The 21,786-nt window shown below is 42.7% G+C and overlaps 1 protein-coding gene across 2 annotated transcripts in view; it reads right to left on the reverse strand.

Annotated features, from left to right (window-relative positions):
• SLC10A7 (solute carrier family 10 member 7) overlaps nt 1-21,786 on the reverse strand; it is a 757,514-nt gene that overhangs the window by 638,288 nt on the left and 97,440 nt on the right. For both annotated transcript variants that reach the window (XM_078676893.1, XM_078676894.1), the window contains exon 3: nt 1,314-1,450. In XM_078676893.1, coding sequence (XP_078533019.1) covers nt 1,314-1,450 — 137 coding nt within the window. The remainder of the gene's footprint in view (nt 1-1,313; nt 1,451-21,786) is intronic.

The following is a 21,786-nucleotide window of genomic DNA, read 5'->3' on the forward strand; positions in this document are numbered from 1 at the left end:
GACCAGCATGCACGTAGGTGCTAAAATTAGATTCAGGGTGATGTAGGAACCATGAGTATGAAAATAGACGCAGAAATCAAATCAGTAAGGCATTAAACACAAAAGGTGCATTTGATGCCAGCAAAGAACACACAGCATGGTTGGGTCATGTGAATCAAACTCGACAGCACATTCATAAAAATATCCCTAACAACCCAGGGGATTATAGGACAGGACAAAAACGAAAATCCGCGCCAGTTGACCCAAGATGCTTGTTATAAACTTTACAATGTAGTCAATCAGCTTTGCACATGCCCTTTGAGTTCACTCATCAAGACAAAATTTGACCACCGAGCAACAAATAAAGCAACTGTACAGTATACAAAGTTCTAAAATCTTTCTTCATATGCTGAAAAGAAGCATGCAAGGCTATAAATGATTCTAGGGCTTTTGTCGGAGGATGTGGGCATATGCATTGACATTTACAGGGTTGTTTTAAATATATAGGATAAATACTGAGTTACTGTTTTGGATGGTCTTAGACTGACATCAATGGGTTCTGCTGACCATAAAAACTACGAGGTCCAAGGTCAAGAGTTCTGTAAATTTCACCAGAATCCCGAGATAACAATATGGGACCATATACATGTTGCCAGTCACAGATTTTCCGGAAGTTAACTTAAATGAAACATTTAAAAAGGACGTGTTTAATGAAAATAGTAAAAGAAATTCTGAACTATACTGGTTGCTTGTCTGGACTAAAAAGAAGAATACAATGATTGATTGTGTATCTAAGAATGTAGAATTTGTAAGAAAAAACTCCCTTTGCTAAATAAAAGTCTGTCCTAAAAGTAATGGATTGTTGAAATTGTTCTCGGCAGTATACACCTATAAATGTGGTATGCTTGGCTTTATTTACATTTCATCACTAGAACAGCAATGAAACAATGGACAGTGGTAAAGCTCTGCAGAGTCGATTGAGGTAGTCGTTATGGTCATGAAACTCATATTCCATAGGACCTTACAAATATTTTCCATGTTTCAGATTGGTCTGTCAAATATTTTTCTTTATTCAATGGTGGATATAAAATATGGTTTTTGGTTTCAGGATTTCCCCACTGGGATAGTTCTTTCTGATATTAAGTATCCAACCTACAGCATGATGGGAGAACAGAAATAAGTACATAGTAATTGGGATTCCAAGAGACAAATTATACATTTGACTGACAGGTAAAACAGAAAGTAAAAGCAGTCCATTAATCATCAACAACAAGGTGAGGAGCAAAAAGCGCAAGAAACAAACAGAATTTTGCAGTAACGCTCCAAAAACGTACCCTTTTAAAAGCCATTCATTTATCGGCGTGATTGATAATGCCTGAAGAAAAAACCATATTGCTGTCGGGAAGAATGCAAGGGTAAAGATCTGGACAAACAGGTGCAGCTTCACATGCATCAAAGCACTTGTCAACTCCTGAAAAATAGTAAGCAAATATTATTAATGAAAATGTCATTTTACGAACAAAAAAACAAATGTGTAGCTTCACAAAAAACATATTTAAGGTGCATTGCAAAATTTAAACTAACTAATTTAACTAGTAATGCAATGTTACTACTCTGAAGAATTAGCAGGACAATAAATAAAGGGCTTTACGGAAACGACACATTAAGTGTAAATAATATGCCACGTTATGTCACTGGCGAACAAGCTTTTGTTTGGTCTGTACATTAATAGAATGGTGTACCTCCTCTTCGCACCAGGAATCATTCAGGAACGTTAAATGTTTAACAGCAATAAAAGACGTGAAAAAAACTCCCATAAGAGTCCTTGCCATAACATTTGTCAACATAGATCACAGCATTATCCCTCTGAAATCCTCGACTGTTGACCAAGTAGGGTCTCTCTCATTCTGTACTCTTTTGTTGGTATATTTATGTTAAAAATATTGAGAAGAGTTTGAATTTCGTTGAGGGAGGAATAGGGGAAACAGACTACAAAACAAATGTACAAATGTATAAATCAGCCTTTGAATTACATGGGCACCGTCTTGTCCCTGTAAGCCAAAATGTTTGGCGAGGATGTAATCGCAGGAAGTAAATCCTCCCCAACATAAGGTGGCATGCTTTATCCTGGGGCTCTCCGTCTAGGAGGGTGAAGTACCTATGAACAGTTATTCCCCATCAGCTTTCTCAATAAAAGTCGGGTACCTCAGGGTCTTATTACAAGGTTGGCAGTCTTCAATGGGACCGCCACTGTGGCGGTCTCAGGAAGGCCGCCAAGACCGTGGTGAGCCCGCCTGCTGGATTACAAGTTGAATCCAGGGTGAGGGCGGGCGGCAGTTTCAAGGTGGCGATCTGTTAGGCTCATAGAAGAACCTAATAAGCATACTGCTGCCATGAGAGTGCTTACTGCACGTTCCTGTACAGTACTATGCAAGAACGAAGGTGCAATTCCAGGGAGGAGGGGCACAACACCCCCAGGATCAGATTCTGCCAGGGGCCCTGCTTGGACTTCCTTACCTGCATGTCCGTCATGCAGCCAAAGGGGTGGTGGATATGCAGGTCGTAATATACTCGGTGGTGCCATTTAAAGACCGCAGCAGGATTCTTGATCCTAGCGGGGGTTGCGGTCCTGTGATGGTCCCACAGCCACACATAATACGGCAGGTGAACCCGCCGTAGTGGTCGGACCCCCACTGTGAGTACGGCGGTTCCAGGACTACTGTACTCGCAAAAATCCCCTAATTACCCAGGTAATCACTGTCAAAATCATATAATTTTGTGCTATATCCTGACTTATCTAGACTTAAATGCTTCCCTATCTAGTCAGTCAACATGTTTCAGTGGCTGCTATACGTGCCTTGGGTCAAGCACATTCATTAGTACCATAAGTAAGACAAATCCTGATGGTAAGTCACCATGAAACAGATCATATACACGCAAAAGTTGTTCCACATAAAGGATGCACATTGTCTTCAGGTATAAGTGGTCTAGATTAAAAAGATTTACAAAATTACATTTGGGATGGTTATTGTAAACAACCCATCACCACACCTTTTGTGATGATTTCCAAACAATTCATATTAAAAATATTTCTTGGCAGAGTGATAGTTGCCATGTAGGAAACATCCTGTAAATTCAAAAAGGAGATGATAGTTTTATGAACAAAGCTTAAAAGTTATTTATGTGACAATTCTTTCTTCGTACCTTTCTCCACCATCCCAAACTTAGTATAAAAATTACAGTTGTAAAGTTTAATTGATACAGGAGTCACGTAATACACCTATTTTTTTAAAGAATAATAATGCATCCTACTTTATACTGGTAACAGATCATAGCAGGGCTTTGTTTCACTAATGTTGAACGATTCACTGCACTCAGAAATCTCTTGAGCAGTAAGGTAATGAGCTTTAGTTTTAAAAATGCAAACAATTCCATACATCCACCAAAGTAAAGACATTATGTGTCGCCCTTGGAATGAGTCTCTTCCAGCTCCCGCACTCTTTGAAATGGATCCAGAGAGCCAATGGGGATAAGGTAAGAAGGAAATGTGGATGTCAAAGTAGCATGCACGTTTCCAAGAGAGTGCCATTCAAAATCCATGATCGGGAGGGTATAGTGGAAGTATGTGCTGGGAATGCTAATAACCACTGTCTTAACCACGGTCTGTGTTCCATTCTACTTCATCGTTCAGGCCCGTAATATGGCACACAGATCTTTGGCCCCACCATTGCTCTCAGAAAAGTAACCTGTGACTAGATGCTTGCAAGGCAGGCTGTCCAAAATATAACATGTGCACTATGTTGTTCCTTAGTATGGCTAATGAGTTTAGTCACTGTATCCCCAGGCAGTATATTGTTTTCAAGTTCAATCATCCTTGTCTTTACTTTTCTCATGGTCATTTTGGTGTACGTCAAACCACAAGAACATGCAATCCTGTAGACCTCTTGGTCTGAACTATAATTCGTATGGAACCTTTGTTCTCATAAAGTTTGTAATCCTAAAACAAGTATATTTTTAGTAGTTTAGAGAAAGTACATACTGAAGACGACCTACAGGGGTAGAGTCCAGTGAATTTCCAAAAATGTAATAGTGTTAGTTAGTCAATATTTTTATAGCTTTTTGCTCTTTTACAATGTGTTAGTACGTAAAAGATGATCTTGTAAATTCAAAGATCTTTTAAATGCAAAAAGAAAGTAATCATAGTTTGCGACACTCATTCTGTATATAAAATGTTTATTGATTGCACGCTTTATCTGGCTGTAGTAGATAAGATAGGTGACCCTGCCGATACTGTCTTGGGAAGCCTTCGGATACGTTTTTAAGTGTCACTTCGGATTGTTTATGGCTTGCTTCTTGGCATTCCAGTAGTATCCTAGTAAGATAACCAATAATTTGATGTTTCACAGCAAAGTCTCTACTGGATCATTAAAATCAACGATGCTGGAAAAATTTCTTCTAATTATAAGAAAGTTCCCAAATGGAACTTAAAGGGCACAGATGGATTCCGTCAAATATTAATAATGGACTTAAGTCAGTGATCATATCGTGGATTTTTCTTTTTAAGACGGATCCTTTAGCACTGATATAAAGAAATTCAATTCCATCTTTGTTGTGGTTGCATTGATTCTAAGGCTGACTCCTCTATGACACACCTTTCCTGATGATATCATCAATGTACCTCTTCCACACTGATATTTTTCACTGTAAGGGTTAGTAATATAATGTATTTCCTTCAGTAGTAAGGTATGAGCATAAAGTTTAGGCACACTTTGTTCGATAACCGAACCGCCTGAAGTCTCACTCACTTCCAAAAGAAATTGCCTGTCATGGCCAATTCTGTGCACCCTATCCTAAATCCATAGGAGTGTTGTAAGAACAATCTGTGTTATGTAACATCTATTCTACTTAATCCAAAGTGCTCAGTTGTGAAATGCTTGAACTGAGAGCTCCTACATCTAATGTCAAATGTAGATTTATCAAGCACAGTTGTATGGTCTATCCTTGATAAAGTTAAGAATGTCATTAGCGTCTTTCAGGTATGGGAGGATTTTATGGCTTCAGAACCCACAAAGAAGATGCAAAATGTTATAATGTTTCTAACACTGAGTCTATTCAAGAAACAAGGGGTCTTCCTGGTGGGGACAGACTTCCTTTGTTGGAATTCTGGTAAAACATAAAAATAAGGGATCTGTAATTCTTCAATAACGAAAATTGGCTGAGACTGAACCTGATATCTTTCCCTCATTAGCCAGTGCTTCCATGGTAGCTGTCAACTCCTGCATTGCCTTCTATTCCAATTTATTTTATAGCTTTTTTCAACTGACAGCCATCTGATATATTCTGATCGATAAACCTCCTTGCCCAAGATCAAAACAGCATTTCCCTTGTGAACGGTTTTTGGACCATATACTCACTCGATCCCAATTACTGGAAGGTTCCCCTGTCTTCCTTCAATAGCTTCACAAAGCCTCTTTTTTTTGGTTCAACTCTACTCTTTGCATATCTTTTCACCCTAGCTATTCCCTAGTCTTAGGGTGCATGTAGGCATGTGCACATATTCACTAAACTGACTAAGGCAGCCTCTCGCTAAAAATCAATCAAGTATATTCACAAAACACCAGTGAAGTTTGTGCAAAGACAAGGGTTTTTTCTTTGATTCTGTTTAATGCATGTCAAGCACACAGATCAACGACAGACACAGACAAATACTACCTTTCCAAGCACAAAAAGTCGTGTTACCAGATAAACATCAAAACAATACACAAACGCAAATCACCTGTACCCATACATGTACACTGTTCTGATTCGAGCAACACAAGTTTCACACTGAAACTCATCTTGCTAAACACCCATGGGCATTTGAAACACAGCTTCTCAGCTTGATTTAACATATGTGTATATGTCTTATCTGGCATGACTGCACTGCTCCACAAGGGGTTCACTGCTAATAATAGGACACTGGCCCTGCATGGAAGACTCCTTTGGCAAATGTACCCATACCCTAAACAAAGCCAAGAAACTCTGCTATGAGTCCATTTGTCTCATTTAAACTTTATAACATAAAGGAATGGACTAGAATGTTCTACATAGGCTATGTTTTGCGTAACAAACCATGTTTGTAGCTGTGTCACCCACAAAGCCTCCTAGGAGCGGAAGTCTGCTTCATACCCATGGATTACAAGCGGTGGAAGGATATGAAAATAAGTATTTTTGTTTGGTTGCAGTTCTAGGGTGCAATCTACATAATATGCACATAAATACTAAGGACATACATTAATTGTGCAGCTGGACCAGAAGTAATGTCGTGTCCCAGCACAAAGAAGGACCGTACCCAATGCTCCAAGGAGCTAAAATAATAATAAATAGTTATATAAATGCTGCCCTACTTCGAATTTGTTAGAAGGTTAGTATGGCAACAGTCTATCTAACAACAGGATCTCCGAATGTATTGGAGATTTTAACCTTTTGTCCCTTTTCATTCAAAAATAGCATTGTCCAAACTGTCCTTAATCTTGTCCCCAAATAAAGCGAGCTGGAGTCTCAAGTGAAGAAGCATGCTGTGCAAACCAGGAATAAATACATAACTTGTCTTTATGGATTGGAAAGCTATTTAATCCCCATAATAACATTAAAGAGGTTGCCATTTGAAAACAGGCATCCATTTTCCTTTCTATATGTTGAGATTTTGTAATATCTTCTGTATACTAAAAGACACTCGTGGTAATTTCTTAATTGTATTTCCATTACTGTATTAAGAACTAAACCGTATGCACAGCCATAGGGCAGAGGGATGCGGAGTGTGTGTTGTGGAAGATAAACAAAAACAGGAAAGTGCCTAAGCAATGAGCGTATGTTCAGATCTAAACTTGTGTCCTGTGACCTCCTGACCTGGGCTTCTCTCCTCAACACCAAGAAAATTTTTTATAGGTCTCCCTTTCTCTGTACTGACCTTTTAAAATGCAAGTTAGCCTTTTCTGCTTTAAGGCATCTGCTGCCCCACACATTTGTTGCCGCTGTACACCAAAAAAGAGTGGTATTCAGAGAAGGTCCTGTGAGCCATATGGCAACATGCATCAGGCAGAGATGCTGTTGAATGAGTAAAAGAATGCAAAAGGGGCAATAATGTGAATTGGTGCCATGAGCATTAGCTATGTGACCTATATTTTATTATGATTATAATTAAGTGCTAATTTTTATGGCAAGGATACTGCCTAGTGATGAGTGAATAGACCGAGCGAAGGAGGAAAGAAGTGGAAGAGCCATGAAAGCTAGCAACCCAAGCAGAACTACATCTCTTTAAATGGCCCAGAATTAACCTACTCCTGCTAGGCCGAAGTAAACCAACCTTTTGAGTAGGGGTTCACCCCCCAATACTCAAACTCCTGAATGCTTCTAAAGGAGGGTGAGCTATAGTCCCGGAGTGACTCAGACCCTAACCAGATTGGCATCCTGCACAAGCGAGAGTGAGAGATGAAGCTTTTGGTAGGTTGCTGTCCTGACAAAACTACAGCGAACTGGCCTGGCTCATGTTACCTTATTCTCCCCCCTTCATCTGGGCCCAATACGTTTCTTAGATCCTAGCGACCCTTCTTCTGGGATTACAGAACGCAAATCTTCCTGACCATCTAGAATTTCTTCCTCGAACAAAATCCACTTTCATTATTAGTAGTGACTGACATTCAACCATAAAAAAGAGACAATGTGGTGAAAGGAGACTTGCATCGTTTCCGCAATGACAACAGCATGGCACTGATTTGATAGTTTTTCTTTTGATCAATCTTATCCTAACTGCTGGCAAACCACTAGCCAACATTTTAACTTGGAACTGTATTGTGTCTAAGATACCATCAGGAGTTGCCTAATTTGTTCTGTAGGACATAGCCATATGGCTGCTGTGCCCCCATGATGGCGATGTAAAGTACATTTGAGCTGTGTGGGATTGGCATATTATATTGTATTTTAATAGTATTGTCAGGCAAACCTCACAGTCGAATCCATTGTTATAACCTCAACACCATACAGATAAAGCGAATGCACGATCAGTACCATCTGTCCTTCCCAGGCTTCCTACCATATAAATACAAGTGGTGTTATCAACATTTGTTTAGCATATTAATATAGGTGCCCTTTGTTTGTAGTTTGAATGCTGAAATTCGAGAGAGGGAGACAGGATGTGTGTATGATGGCTTCAATTTGGCCTGCCATGGAAAATGGAAATTCGAAAGCCTGAAATACATTTAATAAGTTGGTTTACCTTTACTTTCATTACCTTATCTTTTGTTATTTTGCCATCCCCTCCCTACACCTTTCCCTTCCTCCCTATCCCCTTTGTCTATTTCTATGTGTTGGCATCAAGTTGCTCTTCTTCCGGCGGGAATAGACTACATTGAAAGTCTACTGTATGTCTGCCATTTCTCAATTGAATTGCAATTTTAAACCTGATCAAATTTGTACTTTCCCCGTGCAGTTGAGCGTCTCCATGAAGGTAAGTACACACAATACCTGGACATGGAGAGTACATACACAATGTGTACTACACAGTTATTGGCCATGCATCTAAAGCAGTGCAATTTGCACAGAACAACATGGGCTCAGTAATACTCTTTATTTCTTTTATGACGACCACTTTGACTTCTTATGTAACTGCTTAAGGATGGCATTCAATGAAGATAAGATGTACAAATAACTTGTAGCGCACTAGACAAAAGTATCCAGAAGCCAAAAGCATATGGTACTGGCTATGAAGAAATCTCATAAACGAAACCATGGGGTCACAATATTAGTATGAGTAAGTATTCGCAAATATAAGTATGGAGACCAATGAGACAATCTGTTAGGTGCTGAGTGAGTATTTTAAATTGACACTATAAATGGCAAGGTAACTGAGGACCCTATGACAAAGGTCAACATAATCAGGGGTCAATTCCCATGCCCCACTGAATTAAAAAAACAGAGGTTGCATCTTAAGTACTGTCATTTAATGGCCTTGCAAGTAACCAAACTGTGAACACTGCTCCAGCAACTGATCAGGTAGCACGTAATATGGGAATGATCCCTAAGATTCAAACAAAGTGATAGAATATATAAAAGAACACTGGACTGGATAAGGATTCAAACCTCGGGGAAAGGAGTTGGCCTAATGGCTAGGGCGCTCGACCTCGAATCCGGGGAACTGGGTTCGAATCTCGGCAACGACGCTGAACATCCTGTGATTCTGGGCAAATCACATCGTCTCTCCGTGCCAAACAAAAAAATGAATGTGTCCTCATGTAAAGCAACTGGTGCTATGTAAAGCGCTCTCATACCCAATACCTTTGGGTCAAGTTTGCGCTATATAAAACTCTGTAAAATAAAAGAATTTAAAACCACAAACCAGTTACTGTGCAAAAGAGGGATTATTACTTTGTAGAGGGTACTTAAACCCACATCAGCATGGAGAATAACCCGAAAAGTCAAGCATTGGCCTCCAAGTACACCAATGATGCATTCTGCACAAAGATAGATGCAATGAACAATAATAGGTCCATAGCTGTAACACAAAGACAATCTACCAGCATCCCATCACATCATTGAATGCAGAGGCATTGCCTTTTTGGTGTTGTAATCATAGTGCAACTGAGGGCAAGCCAATCAACCATGTTTTGAAATGTCAGCGCATTTTACTTACTCCAATGTATCATCTTAAATAGGTGGCACGCTATTAATCCTGAAAACGTTGCCAGTCCTAGAAAAGTTACATACCAACGTCATAAATTTAGTGAGATTTATCTCCACTACGAATTCCCTGCATCGCAAGGCTATTCAGGTTGAATTCCTTTCCTGTATAATTTGTGAACTTATAACAAAGACACTCATGTCTCATGTCATGTCATGTCACAGCGTAGAGGCAAATTGAAAGCGGAGTGGAACAGGCTGGGAATCCGGTCCTGCAGACAGGCAATCATCACGGCCCTAAGACCAGAAAACACAGCTTTAAACATAGGCCTCACAACCTACATACGCCTTGCATATCGCCTCTTGTCGGCAACAGCCTAAATTAAATTGCATTATTTTTAAGCTGTTAAAAAGTCCTTTTACCTCTGTATTCTCTTATAATTCGCTGCTATTGAACTGTTGCTGCTATTTTTATCTGAACTTACTTTTAAAACTTGTAATTAGTTGTCAACGGTTGGTTGGTTTACAAGTCCAACATTGCTAATCATCGGTATCACAACCTCCTTACCTTTTAAAGTCAGTTTAATGCCATGTGGATTGTTTACAATAGGGAGTTGTATAATGCAATGTGGAACACTTGTACCTACCCATCGTTGTTTATGTGATGCTAGTTTTTAGTTTTTTACAATGTGTATTGTTGTTGGTGCTCCTTTTAAGGATGTTATTTTATATCCAAATAAAGATATTATTATTATAACAAAGACATAGTATTACCTTTAGAACATGGTTCTATCCCTCTGACTCCCTATTGCTCGATTCCCAGTCATCAAAATTATAAGGGCTAATAAGGAGAGCATACATATTTCAACCCTAAAAGATATGTTCACCCAGTGGTTGCTTCCAGCTGCGAACTAAAAGGTGCAGGCTGAGTGCAACTTTGATAGAAATAAATATGAGAAAGTAACAACGATTTTTACAGCATCCCTGTAGCAAATCTGCCTTTTCTATATGGTCATCCCAGAATTCAAGCCTTTTCAAGACCCTATCCTGATGGCTTTAGGACAGTGTTAGAGTGATGCATTTATTGTTTATACATATTTGGGGATGCATATGATTGTATACTAGGTTGATGAATTTTGTAATTTATTGTTTTTATGCACTTAGGGAAATATATGAGCTTGAGCTTGACGTTTTAATGTAGTTACGGTTTTCATGTGCGGTTGCCATATTGTTTGCTTTTATGATCACTGTTAACTGAAATGACAAAAATATATTTTTGCAGGAGCACCCCTCCACTCTTCTTAGGCTGCAGTTTAAATGAATTGCAGTGAGACAAGGCTTGGAAAAATGCCCTTGAAATGTAGGAAAAGATTATTTATATATATATTAAATAGTGACCCTTAAAATGACCCTGTAAGCCTGCAGGACAGGATGCAAATATGCAAAAACAGGACACACTACATATTGAAGTTAGGGTAACTCACAGTGTAATAAACCCCAAAAGCTATTTTACAACTGTAGGCCAGGCTAGACTCTTTAGGCCTAAATGAGAATAATATCTTTATTTCAACCTCTGCTCAAGAAAGGGCTAATAAAATGCTTTAAAGTTATTTTCTGCTCAGTTTTTAAAAGCGGACTGAGAAGCTGGCTTGGTATATGATGCATACTTATGTAAGTGGGCACCCTGCACCAATCCAGACAACCCTTATGGTGGTTTTAGTGGTCTTATACAACCTTAGAAAGCTAAGTGGTAGCTGTGGAGATCAGCTTTCAGGCTTAATCCAGAAGGAGAGTAAAGCAACTTATTTTGCCAGATCATAATATTTTAGGTATAGATTAAGTGAAAAAGAACCACACAGTGTATTTATAAAAATATGTATTATTATATGACAACTTGGACTGGCCCACTGTGTGGAAGTAGTGGAATATTAGTTAATATTTTATTCGTGGCAGCCCAGGGTGTGAGATAAAAGTATGTGATGCAACTACAAGTAGAAAAATTATGACTACTTAGTTGGCTAAGTGTTGGCGGTCTACATGTTTCAGTCCCAAGAAAAAGTGTGCGGGACTTTCGTCAGGACCAGGTAGCGGGTGACAAAAAGTAGTGCCACGTGTGATTAGTATCCTACACACGCGCTAAGGTGTGCGGAAAAAGGGTAAAAATCTTCGCTAGGGGTTCTAGTCCCAGCATCACATACTTTTATCTCACATCCTGGGCCGCCACGAATAAAATATTGGGCAAGGATCCCCAGAGGTGCATTTTATTACTCACCTTCATCTACATCACACTACTGCACCACACCTGCTCCGCTGTAGTCAGGCGTTGAAGCACAACCAGGCGGCATTCGGCTGCCTGGTTGGACCCCGATGATGAAGCATGACACCAACCAGGTTGGTGTGTGAGGGGTTTATAAACAAACTTTATTGTGCCCAGCACACAAGCTCATGTTACAAGTGACTTGGAATATTAACTAATATTCCACTACTTCCACACAGTGGGCCAGTCCAAGTTGTTTTCATTATTACACATCCGAGGATGGGACTTGCCCGTCAAAACCCTCGCTCTCTCCAGTGATTACCTCATTTATTATATGACACTCACTAAAACATACAGATATCTCCTAGCAGGAGATATACACAAGGCACACAATACTTTTCAGTAGAAACAGGTAAGTAGAATGTAAGCCCCAAGGAGGCCGTGTGCAGAGTGGGAACATGACCACGAGTTCAATGTAAGTCAAAGGGTAAGTCGTGCTTGCAATTCTAAAGAAGTGGATCCTTCCCAGTGGACCCTGACGAAACCCAGTGGAAGACAGAAGGTTGGAGAGCCACACCACACATGTATACCTTAGGAACGAGGTTACCTAAACCAGGGAAGCTGTGTGCATAGGTGTGAAGTGGCGTCGGAAACCGCCGTCAAAACCAATGGAGGACTTCTGGTATATGCAACTGCAGGGGAAGGTGAAAGTGTCCGGTGGAAGGTGAAAGTGTCCGGTGGAACCCAAAGGTGGATTCAGGATAGGAAGTACCAGCAAGCAGAGGGGACAGAGTCTATGCCACTCAAGAGTGACCAGGAGGCACGGAAGACGAATGCCCACTGATGTCGAGTGTTGCAGGGAAGCGGCGATGATCTTGAAACTGCAGCTGAGCGGACCAGTCAATGCTGTGTAAGACCAGGAGACAGATATGAGCTGTCCCACATCAGAGGTCGAGAGTTGAGGGAAGGTGTCTGTCAGAAGCACCAACAAGGCTTGGCAACTACAACCAGCGTTGAAGTCGAAGAAGGTACAATGTCGGGAAGAGCAAGGTCCAGGAGACTCACCAACAACAGGGGAGTCAAGGCAAGCCCTGAGCAATCAGGGGAGCCCAAAGAATTCAAAGATGACACTCAAGAGGACCCACAGGCCGGAGGCAATGGAGTCGCAAGAGGAAGTCGAGCAGCTCACAAGAGATGCAAGCCCACGGTGCAAGAGATTCGGTGAGGACAAAGATCTTGGTCAAAGGAGATGCTTGAGGTTGTGACTACTTGGAGCCCGAAGATCTTGGTGGAAGGAAGCCAACAAGCCTATGCAACTACAAGTAGACCCAGTGCACAGGGGTTCGGTTCCTGCGGCTCCGACGAGGGATACTGGCCTCAAACTTGATGAGAGGACAGGGCAGGTCCGAGGGATATGAAGAACCACCACCTGTGTTGCTGAGCCTTTCGGGGTCTGTGGGGGTCTGTGGGAGCCCTTTATCAGCAGACCGGTCACCTTAGTTGCGGTGCCTGCAGATGCAGGAAAGTGACTCCTCCATTTCAAGGGAGATTCCTTCAGGTGTCTTGGATTCCCACAGGCCTTGGAAGGTTCCTGTATGGTGCACAGGCACAGACGTTGCAGCAGACGAGCAGGGCGACGAAATCAGGAGCAGTAGGAGTCCTCCCAGTTGCAGCCTTGAGGCCCAGAGCTAAGTCCAGCAAGGTCCAAAGTGCCCAGACAGTTGAAGAAGTGGTGTCTGAAATGAATCTTGTCACACAAAGAATCTAAGGACCCACCCACAGGCAAGCCCTTAAATACCCTAAGGAAATGGTTGCGACGATTCAGGGGTCCCACCCCAAGGAGGGGCTGGACAAGAGGGGGGATACTGCCCGGTCCTTTGTCCAGTTTTGAGCGGGAGCCAAAGGCTTCCTGAACTGGTTTGGACTGGACTATGCATGGAGGGCATCAAGTGTGCCCTGCACGCAGGCTATGTGGCACTGGAAAGCGCCCCTACCCTGCTCCAATACACTTAAACCCTGTCTGGGAGGTGGTCACACCTTCCTGTGACAGGGTACCTATTGTTCTCCCTTCCCCTGCCCGAGCTTGGCTGAGCAGCAGGAGGGGAGAAACATGTCTCTGGCCGGCAGCAGCCCTAGCTTGCTGTCCGGGTCTGGAAGACTGGTACCAGGAGCACTGAGGGCCTCCCAAAGGATCTTTACGGTGCATGGAATCATTCCTCCCAGTGTGGGGGTATGATTCCAACATGTTTGATACCAAACATGTTAGGATTTGTTACAGCCAGTTTTCAGTTGATCGTCGTGTAATGTCGCAGTGCCCCTCTATTTGTTACATGGCTGTCTCACTTACAACCAGGGAGAATGGACTGCGTAGGATGTAGGGGTGTCTTGCTCATGCAGTGGCACTCTCACATTTAGAACTGAGCACCCTGCCTTCAGGAATGAAAGGCCTGCTTATACGTTTTAAGTGCAGTGACCTCAGAAGTGTTTGATAATCATAAAAGTAGCTTTGTAAAAATTTACTTTAGGATGCCTGAGTCAGAATGGGCTTAAAACCAGTTCTGCCACTCATCACGCCTACAGCACTGGAATACACATCCTTGGCTGGCAGAGTGGTAAATATGACTCGGACGTCAACAGCTTGTCACTGGGCCCATGAAGGCCAATGGGTGTTACATGCTAACCATTTAAGTAGGGATTAGCTATCTAGCAGTGGACAGAATCAGTTAGCAGAACAAAGGGCAGCTTTTGCACTACCTTGTTAGAATACGAGAAGCCCTCCCTAGCATCTCCAAGATATTCTCGGGACCCTCCCCAGTCACAGTAGGGGAGAAAACCCATTCGGTCATATATCATACTTCCAGATCTTGAGCACACATCTTTGGCTGGGTGAGATAACAGCTCTGTCTCAGTGGACAATAACTTACCTCTGAACACAGGAATGGCCAATGGGTGTTAACTGCTGACCACTTAACAGTGATTGGATATCTGGGAGTGGACAGGAACAGTTGGCAGAACAAAGTGCTGGATTAGCACTACCTCTTTCAACTTGGAGATGCCCAGGAGAATCCTTTCTATTAATCCCCAGGGCCCTCCTAGACATTTAGGCACCAGTCAGAATCTGAGAGAAATCCTATTTTGACCCAGTCAGGTAAGGTGGTGGCCAAAAAGCATTAGACAGTCCTGCACATGACAGCTTGGAACAGGGGCTCCTGTGCAATTTCACAGTATGGTAAAGAGCGAGTGTTCCAAAAGGAGGTGGGAGAACGTCGGTTAACCCATGTAAGATATAATTAAAATCTCAAATGTGGACAGTAAATTAGACTGGTGTTGATTATAGATTTCACTAGTTCTGCTAAAACTCTTGAGCACCAGGTCCAAAAGAGGAGCCTATAGCAGTATTAAAACTCAACCCACTGTTTGGGACAAGCAATTAGAGATTCAGAAGTCCTGCAAGTACTATGTCAGTTGTTTTACTGTCTTTCCACAGCACACATATAGGGCCTGGTCGAGATCCCAGAGGGCAGAATACCACCCATCAGAGTGCCAGATAATTTAAATACCACCACACCGGTGGATGGCATTATCTCATATTTAGAGATGACCGGCAGCCCAGCAGTCATCTATGTATGAACCACAATCATGGTGGTTTTCTTGAAAGTACAAAAATATTTGGTGGATGGCTGCTGGCATTGATGGCTATCCACCAAACTTTTAACATTTTTGTTTTTCCAAAACAAACTCCCAAAGTGCTATTAAAAAGTCAAAATGCTAATGACCTCCCCCCCCCCAACATCATAAGAGTTTTCTCACAGGGTGTGGGTCATCGGTCATTATTTTTGGTCTGTCCCTCACCACCAGGTTTTTTCTGGCAGTGGCGGACAGAAAAACAAAATCTGACCTTCCACTCTAAATAGAGTGAAAGGTGTGATGGCTTTAATCTGCGGCCTCTACTTCGTCGGGCTGTCTGAGATAGCTTTTTGTCGACGGAGTCAATGGGGGCTCAGTCAACAGAAATCTGACATTCGATCTATATGGCAGGTCGCCCGTATGTTTGCCGAACAGGGTACCCCATCGCATTTACGATGAAATACCCTGTTCGCCAAGCTCATCACCCCCTCAATCTCCGATGGCCTGATTCTCGAGAACAGAGTTGAAAAGTCTTCGCATGAAGCCCTGCTTTTAAGAGGTGCTGGCTGACGGACCAGATGCTTGGCAGTCACTATGATGGCACAGAAGGAAATTACCATCAGAAGTGCATGTAAAGAAATGAACAGTTAAATTCTTACAGGAGCACTGCTCTCCAAGCTGCACAGACAAATACAGCTTGTATTCAGCCTTGGTGAACGTTGCAGTGCAAAAGGAATCCTCTCATGCAATGGCTCTGCATACCGAGTAGCGTTTTCATGCTCTGAACTTTCTTCTGGTTTTGCACGCATGCTTTACTGTTCTGGAACACTGCAAGTGCACCAGGTAAGGTTATCAGTCTCAGCTGATGAGTTTGGTCCTCAACCTCTTTTTGACCTTAGTTTTCAAAGCTTGGTACAGCTCTAATGTTTCTCCACAGCTGGTTCTGACAGAAAAACACTCTACTGCAGTTTCTTCTAAGGTGGTGTTTTTTTCTTCTACAAGGTCTAAGAGCTCTGGAAGATGTAAATTATACATTCCCAGAATGTTTTCTATTATAGAGATACTGCTTGTATCTGTATCCTAGGTAAACTGGTACTGCTTACAGATATACATGAAATATTTTTCTTGCATTTCAGAAGCTGACATTGTTGGCAAACTATTCCTTACATGGGCTGTTTAAAGAAACATTTTGTCCTGACCCAAGCACCTACAGGTGAATAAGATCACAGTGAGTGTTATCCGACACAAGTACCCCTATAGGTGAATGAGATCGCAGTTAGCACTATACGTCAAAAGGTTCCAATTTCAAGTGAACGATATTGGGTCCATTTTTCTTTTTCTCATGCCGGCAGGCATTTTATAGACAGTAACCTGAACAGTTTGTTTTCCAGTTTTTAACTGATCTCTTATTCCATTCTATAAAGCACTTATAGAGCCCATAGCTACACGTAGGCATCCCAGCACTGATAGTGTGGCACAAACTCATTAAGGAGATTTAAAGAGACCTATTCTGGAAGAGCCAAGTCTTTAATAGTTTATGGAAAGGAAGTTCCTTTTGGCTGATCCCAGATAGTGGGGGAGGCTGTTCTACAATTATTCGCATTGTATGCAAAGGACTGCCCTATGTATGTTGCTCTTCTGACCAAAGGTACTTTGGTCAAATGAGGGTTGGAGGACTGCAAAGTTCTCCAGGGAAGATAAGAGCAGATCAACGATCAGGAGATGAAAGGCCCTTCGAAAAGGAGTGCCCTGTGGGCAATACAAAGTGATTTCAATTGGATCCTCTCAACCACCGGAAGGCAATGAAGGGCGCTCAGGCCATGCCAGGCGTATTGATGTCTGGGTATGTTGTGCAGTTATACGAACAACGGAATTGGCTGGGGATATACATTTGCGACAATGGCGAGATTTATATTTCTAGACATTGGGGGGGTCACAGGTTTGCCCTACCAGAGATGAGTGGAAGAGAGGTATGGACTTGTATACGACAGCTGAAAACCTACGTATGCCAACAGGAGATGCCCGAGAAAATGTCAGAAGGTTTGGGGCAAATGGCTTAAGTATTACTTTCTGGAGATAAAAAAATAATGCCGGACAACCTGACAGACCTCACACGGGGGGAGGAGAAGAGGGGGGTAGTGGACCTATCATTAGCAGCTGTTTTGTGTGTGGTCTTGGAGTAGTATGCTAACGAAACAACTGATGCCGTGTTTGTTGTGTTTGTGAAAGGGCTTGGAGGGGAAATGAAGTTAGCTGTTTTGAAACACGCATTGCATTATGCAAGCATTGCTCTTTAGGGATTGTATGATCCGTATATTGCCCTGAACTACACTGTTTTCAAAATAAAAATACATTACAAAAAAACACAAAGGTGAGATTTACAGCCATATACTCGGCTACATTCCTTCAGGTGAGCTCATGTAGATTCCGACACACCGGTTTTTCCTGCTGGCAGGACAGTTCAGTAAGTTGACCTTCACTGCTGAAGCATTCCATGAATTGGAAATTCAAATTTATGCAAGGTAAGCTCACCTTTACTCCGTCGGTAAATTGAGTAACATTGAACTCGGTAACAGCAACACCTTCATAAAGCACCATTTAGCGCAGTACAAAGCACGATATCTAAAAACAAATTATTATTTTCACACATTCTTTGGTCGGAATAGATTGATGGCAGCACCAGAAACAGTGTCGAAAAAATAATTTTAACACACTAGGTTTTACCGCTAGTACATGTGCTGCCAGGAAGCTTATTCGCCGGAAACTTATGGGCATTATAGCTATTTTCTTCATCAGGGAGTTTGAATGAGCTTTAATTTGTCCAAATTTATAAAAAATGTCAGTGAGATCCGATGATAATCCATTGATAATTCCCAAGCAATTAATACCAAGAATGCATGGATTTGTTTTAGGTGCTACCACATTGCAGGAAACATACGCTGTATATAGGGTAGCAAACTGGATTATTATGTGCTGTGGCTGAGAGGCCAGTTAATTACTTTAATAAAACCTTCCCTCAGTCCTTGATAGGTTAGGCATAGAGCAGTCAGGTGTGATCAAAGGAACGCATGCAAAGCATTTAGAAGTACCAGAACAACCAATAAGTAAACAAAAATCCTACGCAATAAAAATCTGACACCAATTTATGAAAATAGACTATTTTTAAATATACAACATGACAAAAACCTATCAGAGGGAAGGGAGATTTATGACTTTTAAAGGTTTACTAAAAAGCTGAATAAAGTGGAAATAAATCTTTGCAATTGACTCAGCGGTTTGCTATGATTCTAGAAAAATAGGATTGCTATTAGAGAGTTTGAGGCTACCTACAAACCAGCAACTTTTCCCACCGAGGATAACAGGTGCATCTCTTCTGAAACAGGCTACATTGGAGTCGGCTTGTTCCTGTGTTTGGTAGTAGCCTGTGGTTCTTTTGGAGTTCTATGCTCTCCTGATGCAGTCCTTTCGGGAACAGGCTTCCTTGGCAGTAGCCACAACTTTGTCAGCACGACTCGGATTGAGGACTCTTTCTCCCAGCATGCATCAGGAGATTCGCAGGCGAGTTTAGTTGCGACTGGTCAACTAGTCAGATCTCCAAATGCAGGTTTCTCTGTATTTTCTTGAGCTTCAACTGGGCAAGGGAAAGGTTAGACTCTATCACCAATCATGGGCACAGGACTTGGTGGGTACATTGTGGCGGGTCAGGACGTCATCTCCCACCAGCACAGATATGGAGAATCTTTGGTCGGAAACAACCTGGGCACTTAAAAGCAGTATTCTTTAGCCTTTTATGGCCCGGTGGCTTAAAAGGGAGCTAGTCCAATAGCCCCTGGTGTCACTCTGTCGGTGAACGGTGATGGATTCTACCCAGATCTTCTGACTGGGTGTGAGTGTTTGATTAGTTCGGATGCTCCGTCCATCACCACCCCCTTTTGTACCGCTTTTGGCCGCCATAAGTGTGGCAGGGTATGCTCAGACTTGAGTCCCTTGCTCACTTTGCCACTGGATTCAAGCAAGCCGGGCTGAAGACGGCTGTAATGCCAGAAACCGGTCCTCGGAAGCTTGTTTCCAATCCAGGGAAGGCATGGCTTGGCAGTTCGGGCTGGACTGTTCCCATGAGGCACAGGGTCAGACTGATTTGCACATAGCCATGTCTGAACTGGGGTGGCAGCGTGGGCGAAAGAACGGTGATGGATTCTACCCAGATCCTCTGACTGGGTGTGAGTGTTTGATTAGTTCGGATGCTCCGTCCATCACCACCCCCTTTTGTACCGCTTTTGGAAGCCATAAGTGTGGCAGGGTATGCTCAGACGTGAGTCCCTTGCTCACTTTGCCACTGGATTCAAGCAAGCCGGGCTGAAGACGGCTGTAATGCCAGAAACCGGTCCTCGGAAGCTTGTTTCCGGTCCAGGGAAGGCATGGCTTGGCAGTTCGGGCTGGACTGTTCCCATGAGGCACAGGGTCAGACTGGTTTGCATATAGCCATGTCTGAACTGGGGTGGCAGAGTGGTCTAAAGAAGGGTGATGGATTCTACCCAGATCTTCTGACTGGGTGTGAATGTTTGATTAGTTCGGATGCTCCGTCCATCACCACCCCCTTTTGTACCTCTTTTGGCCGCCATAAGTGTGGCAGGGTATGCTCAGACGTGAGTCCCTTGCTCACTTTGCCACTGGATTCAAGCAAGCCGGGCTGAAGACGGCTGTAATGCCAGAAACCGGTCCTCGGAAGCTTGTTTCCGGTCCAGGGAAGGCATGGCTTGGCAGTTCGGGCTGGACTGTTCCCATGAGGCACAGGGTCAGACTGATTTGCATATAGCCATGTCTGGACTGGGGTGGCAGAGTGGGCTAAAGAACGGTGATGAATTCTACCCAGATCTTCTGACTGGGTGTGAGTGTTTGATTAGTTCGGATGCTCCGTCCATCCAGTTAGTTTTGCCCTTGGGGTTTCTCTTCACTCACTCAACAGCAGACTCAGCACTCTTTATGAAATCCTGGGACTAAGCAGGTGCAGTCCTTCTTGAAGCAGCCCAGCAACTCAGCAGGAGCAGTTCATCTCTGTCGTCCATGATTTCAGCAGTCAACTAATTTTGGAGGCGGGGTGCCAACTTCTAGAGTGTGGGGTGGGAGGACTCGCAAGCCAATGGGGTAACATTTACCACAACGTGACCCTGCCCACCTTACATCACTTCCTGGGGGGTTGGCATAAAACAATCCCAGGGTTCTCCTCTAGGCCCAAACACAAGAGTCCAGCTCTTCTTTCCTTCAGTGGCACCTTGGGCACAGCCCTAATGTGCAACCAGCGTAATGAGCCATTCCTTCGGGAAAACTGGTACTAGGGCAGGTTTTTCCCTCTTAGGAGAAATGCCAGCCTGTCTACCTGAAGGAAAGGGAAGCCCAGAGATAATGTATTTTGCATTTGTCCTTTAGAGGAGACTTCCTCTCGGAAGCTCGCCATCTGTGGTCCACACTCTCTCAGGTCATCATGCCCGGCAGAGATTACACCTCCTCCCTTGACAGGTCTTTTCTATCCCTTTTCTGAGGGTCGTTCACGCTTCTCTGCAAGCCGTCAGCAAGTAGTCTTGGGGACAGCATCTGGTTTCATCAGAAACAGCTACTGGAAAACTTTGGAAGAAAGTTGGTGGCTTTCTAAAGTCACTGTTTAATAGCTACTTCAAATAAGTTTCTGGAAACGGGTGGGATTTAATGTAACAATTAATTTGATACATTGGAGTTCTACTTTTGGTAGTCCCTAATGTAAGTTAGCATTGCTTAAGTGTAAGCCCCATCGCCTAACATGGAGTGGCATGCACTATCGACTTCTACACATTAAAACGACAAATGTGATTTGTCACAGTTAGGTCAAGTGCAACTGTGCATATACATGTTGTTCTTTCTAATAGCAGGTACCCTGACAAGAGGCAACTGAGGCCTGCCTTAGGGGGTGGCTTATCAATATTAAAAAGGAAGGGTCTTGACGAGGCAAAAGGGTGATTTTGTAAAGTCACAGTATTACTTCATCACTGTAGCGGTGGAACAATAAGTACTGCAGTCCACTAGTGATACTTAACTTACAGGCGCTGAGTACTCATAGTACCATTTACTAGGGATTTATAGGAAATGTTGCTTAGACCAATCAGCTATTTGGCCAATCACATAAGCATTTGGAGGGTCAGAGAACAGGCACTGTGACTGGGACAGCTGGTCCCAGTACCCTTCAGATTTGAAAAACCAGCTGCATGAGCCCAATAAATATGTGTAGGGGTGATCTT

This window comes from Lissotriton helveticus, chromosome 2_1 (genome assembly GCF_964261635.1).
Source record: "Lissotriton helveticus chromosome 2_1, aLisHel1.1, whole genome shotgun sequence".
Taxonomy (NCBI): domain Eukaryota; kingdom Metazoa; phylum Chordata; class Amphibia; order Caudata; family Salamandridae; genus Lissotriton; species Lissotriton helveticus.